General features: G+C 36.7%; 1 protein-coding gene across 1 annotated transcript in view; it reads right to left on the bottom strand.

Annotated features, from left to right (window-relative positions):
- The window catches only part of unc93a (unc-93 homolog A), a 12,725-nt gene that overhangs the window by 4,440 nt on the left and 3,507 nt on the right, over window positions 1-4,778 (bottom strand). Inside the window, exons 3-5 of the mRNA XM_034900757.1 lie at window positions 4,648-4,685; window positions 1,261-1,412; window positions 310-521 (exon numbers count right to left, since the gene is read on the bottom strand). Of these exons, the coding sequence (XP_034756648.1) occupies window positions 310-521; window positions 1,261-1,412; window positions 4,648-4,685 (402 nt within the window). The remainder of the gene's footprint in view (window positions 1-309; window positions 522-1,260; window positions 1,413-4,647; window positions 4,686-4,778) is intronic.

Consider the following 4,778-nt stretch of genomic DNA (forward strand, 5'->3'; position numbering starts at 1 on the left):
TTAGAGACGTTACCTTTCGTCTCCTCGGACTCTTCTTCACGCTAATTAAGCCGATCTAGCGCTGCCTTTCGTGGCTATTTTTGACGCTACGCATTCGCACTTTTTTCTTTTAAAGTCTTTCTCTGTAATACACAACCTTTATACGTTTATACTCATTCCTTTCCTCAACAAAATTCATCATAAGAAATTGAACATTAAAGAAATAAAACCGATAAAAAGAGAGGATTACTGGGAGACTTTCCCAGAAGTCCGTCTGCCAACGAGTGTTAATCGGGCTCTGAGTCATGTTTTTTTTGGAGACCTCCTCACCTTGGTGTACTCCCCGGAGAGGAAGCTCTGCTCGAAGCCGCTGTACATGGTGAGGGGGATGAGGGTCACCAGCCTCCAGTCCTTCAGCAGTCTGAACGTGGCCAGGAAGGTCTGGCAGAACGGCTCCCGGTTCCCACGGAAATGACTGGACTGCTCCCGGTCGATGTTGTCCAGAAACACGGCCACGATGAGCATGGCCAGCACCCCCACGCCTGGCGCACAACACGGGGCGCACAACACCGGTACCGTTACTCTGAGACTGTGTTCACCTCCGCCCTGCTGACTCAACGCGTGTTAAAGAATAACTTCTACGGTGTTTTAATAAGCAGAATTTTACATTACAACGTTTAGGAACTGAACCCAGAGTTGCTCCCCGGATGCTGTATAAATACCTGTCAATCCTAATGCTACGCTGGGCTAATTATTTATTTAATTGTATTTATACTCTTTATTGATCCCCTATGAGGAAATTACAATTTACACTGTTGTTGTTATGACACACTACACACCCAGGCCCAGGAGGTCCACCACCATACTTTTGGTCCATGTGGGGACTTGAACCAGCGACCCTCCGGTTCCCAGCCCTATCCAGAAATAAGATGTCCCTATCTTTTACTGTGTGTGTGTGTGACATTATTTAAATGTTACTGTATTAGAGCTCTGAACACTTGGTCTCTTCCCTGCTGATGCTCTCCTGCCTTCAGCAGCAAATCCAAATCAAATCTAAAATCTAAAATCAAATCAAATCAAATCAATAATCAAAAATCAAATCAAATCAATAATCAGTTGTGGTCATGAAGCTGAAACCCTGTCAGCTGCTGTCTGTATAGTTGAGGGACTTTATACAAACCCCTCCTCTCTTGTGGAAGAACACCCTTGTTTAGTGTGTGATTGTGTGTGATTGTGTGTGATTGTGTGTGATTTGTGATGCCAAAGTAAAGGCCATGTTACCGATGTAACTCCCGACCAGGGTCCACACCAGCTCCTGGGCCGGTCTGGTGCTCGTGCTGTTGACGCTGATGTCGAGGCCGCAGTCGGCCGCTCCGCAGGTCACCAGCTGCTCTTCTGGGATAGCAGCTGTCACAATACACAACAATGCATTTCTCATATTAATAATAATAATAACAATAATAATAATAATAATAAATGATCAACTTTATTAATAGACCTTTTTTCACAACAGACCTTTTAGCTTGTCATAGTAGGAAAAGCACCGCTGGAACTGATCACCTTACTGATGGCCGCATTCCATTTAGGAGAGGCCCTGGTGATGGGCATGCTGACTCACTGAAGGAGATCACTGGGACTCTTATTGGAATGGAGCCATCGTTAAGGGGATCAATTCCAGCTTTTCCTACCGTGACAAATCCAAATGTCTGCTGTGAAAAAGGTCCATCTCACAAAAGACATTACAACGTTTTCACTCTGTTGTAAGAACACACATTAACCCTCATGTTGTCTTCATGTTGTCCTCATGTTGTCCTCATGTTGTCCTCATGTTGTCCTCATGTTGTCCTCATGTTGTCCTATATCAATGTTCTTTTTAATTCCCCAAAATAACATGATTGATTCCACCCAACGCTCTTCGCCAAGTACAAATCTCTACTTTCATTAATTTTGGAGTTACTTGACTACATTTGAGATTCCTACATTGTTCTTTTTACTCCACTATATTAATTTCATAACGTTAGTTACTTTGCAGATTCAGATCAATATTACAAAGTATAATTAATAAATAAACTAGGATGCTTTATGTATATGAAAATATAACATTAATTCATAGATTCACAGTTCACCTAGGTGTTAAAATTAGCTGCAACATCATTAAAGCAATGCACACGTCAATGGATCAATAATTTGCATAAAATAATATTTATATCTTATTATATTATGTTATATTATACTATATATACAGTATATATAGTGCTTGTATGTTTAAGTGTATTTTGATGCTAATTCTCAAGTAGAATTCTGAATTTAGGACTTGAAGTTGTAACAGAGGATTTCTACACTGTGGCATTTCTACTTTAACTTCAAATATTTGAGTTAATTTGTTTTTATGATGGCAGGATTTTGACTTTAACCAAGACTCCAGTTCATTAAGCTTCTGTCTTCAGACATACAGTCTCAAATATCTAACAGAGACGTGTCTCCAATCTGAACCAATGGGCTGTCAGTGATAGAGCAAAGGGCCGTCTGAATTGACAGGACAGGCAGGAAGGCGGGATCTTTGACATGTCTGTGACTTAATTGGTCCAGTTTTGGGGTTACACCCACTTTACAGTGCAGCTGGCCACCAATGAAGATGGACCAGGAAGTAGTCGTTAGAGTTCCAGGAAGTTCATGTGCCCATTGTTTGGTGAGATCTCCAGAGGTCAGAGGTCACCTTAGTTTCCCATTGACCCTGTGGATGGGCATGGACAGCCTATATAAACTGTGATTTGGAAACGGATAACTCTACTTTCCTTCTTTGCATGGAAACCGTGACATCTCAGCTGTTTTGGGGCTGAATGCAGCTCAGCAGAAGAAGACCAAACATCACAGGTAACGCTCCATAAAGGTTTCTGAATGTTTTTCATTTTTCTCTTAGAGAGCATGTGTAAATAAAAATCTGACTGTCACATAACTCTAGATTCAGCAGCCGTTTGCTGAGCTTCAAATATTAAAACCAGTGGTGGACGAAGTACTCTGATCATTTACTGAAGTAGAAGTAGAAAATACCATGGTCCAAAGGGAAAGGCCTGCATTTAAAATGGTAAAACTACCAAAGTATCATCAGTAAATTGCACTTAAAGTCCAAAAAGCAACATTTATTATGATGCAGAATGGCTCCTTACTGTGAAATATTGTTACAGAATATGATGTTATTCTGCTTTTTTTTTATCACTGATGGAGACACGTAGGAGCATTTTAATGAAGTTTGTCAATGTAGAGCCAAGTTTAGATACTCTGTGTACTACTGGGTAGATCAGTTATGTAGAACTGGATTATATTAAATCACCATGTTATGTGTTTTGTATTATGTATATCATGTTATGTGTTTTTTGAATGTAAAATCTAACTATAAGTGCCAACCAAATACAGTAAAAGTACAATATTTCCCTTTTGAAATGTAGTGGAGTGGAAGTGTAAAGAAGCATAGAATGAAAATACTTAGTGAAGTACAAGTATGTACAGCACTTAAGTAAATGTATTTATTTATCTTACGTAGTGTAGTTTTCACAATAAATCAACTAATGAACTTATTCAACCAGCTATTCATTAGTTGAGTTTACTCAGAAAAGAAACCCTTGTGTTGTCCTCGACTTCAATTTGTCCCGTTTCTATATTATACATTTCTATATTATGAGTTTCTATATTATGAGTTTCTATATTATGAGTTTCTATATTATGAATTTCTATATTATGAGTTTCTATATTATAAGTTTCTATATTATGAGTTTCTATATTATAATTTTCTATATTATAAGTTTCTATGTTATGAGTTTCTATATTATGAGTTTCTATATTATAAGTTTCTATATTATGAATTTCTATATTATGAGTTTCTATATTATAAGTTTCTATATTATAAGTTTCTATATTATGAGTTTCTATATTATGAGTTTCTATATTATAAGTTTCTATATTATGAGTTTCTATATTATGAGTTTCTATATTATGAGTTTCTATATTATGAGTTTCTAAATTATGAGTTTCTATATTATGAGTTTCTATATTATGAGTTTCTATATTATGAGTTTCTATATTATGAGTTTCTATATTATGAGTTTCTATATTATGAGTTTCTAAATTATAAGTTTCTACATTATGAGTTTCTGTGTTGGAAATTTGGGTTTCAATCAACCAATTTGCCCCAAAATAACGTGGATGGTTCAGTTTTCTACTTCCATTAGGGTTGGGTCTTTTTCAAAACAGAATCCTGAAAGAACATCGAGATAAATTACTCCTATTTCTCAAAATAATTAATAATTTCTGCTTTTTTAACAAAAAATAGATATAATTTAATATACAAAATGAGGTTTATTGACCATGAATTCCAAGAATAATTGTAAAACTATTCATAAGAAGTTGGTATTAGTGGTTTATGTAATTGTGGTAGTTGGGGAAACAGCGTAAAAAGGGACAAAAACGTAAAAGAATTAACTAAAAAATAGATATAATTTCATGTAAATGAGGTTTATTGACCATGAATTCCAAGAATAATTGTAAAACTATTGGTAGGAAGTTGGTATTAGTGGTTTATGTAGTGTGTGGTTGTATTTGAGCGTAAAAAAGGGACAAAAACATAAAATAATTTTCTTTTCAGAGCGTCAAAGGGTTAATATTAAATCTGACCTGGGAGGACTACAAGGTCCTAGGGTTAGGGTTTGGGACTGGAAGACAACACAAGGGTTAAAACACGTTGTCTTAAAGTGTGTGTGTGTGTGTGTGTGTGTGTGTGTGTGTGTGTGTGTGTGTGGGGGGGG

This window comes from Etheostoma cragini, chromosome 18 (assembly GCF_013103735.1).
Source record: "Etheostoma cragini isolate CJK2018 chromosome 18, CSU_Ecrag_1.0, whole genome shotgun sequence".
NCBI classification, from domain to species: Eukaryota; Metazoa; Chordata; class Actinopteri; order Perciformes; family Percidae; genus Etheostoma; species Etheostoma cragini.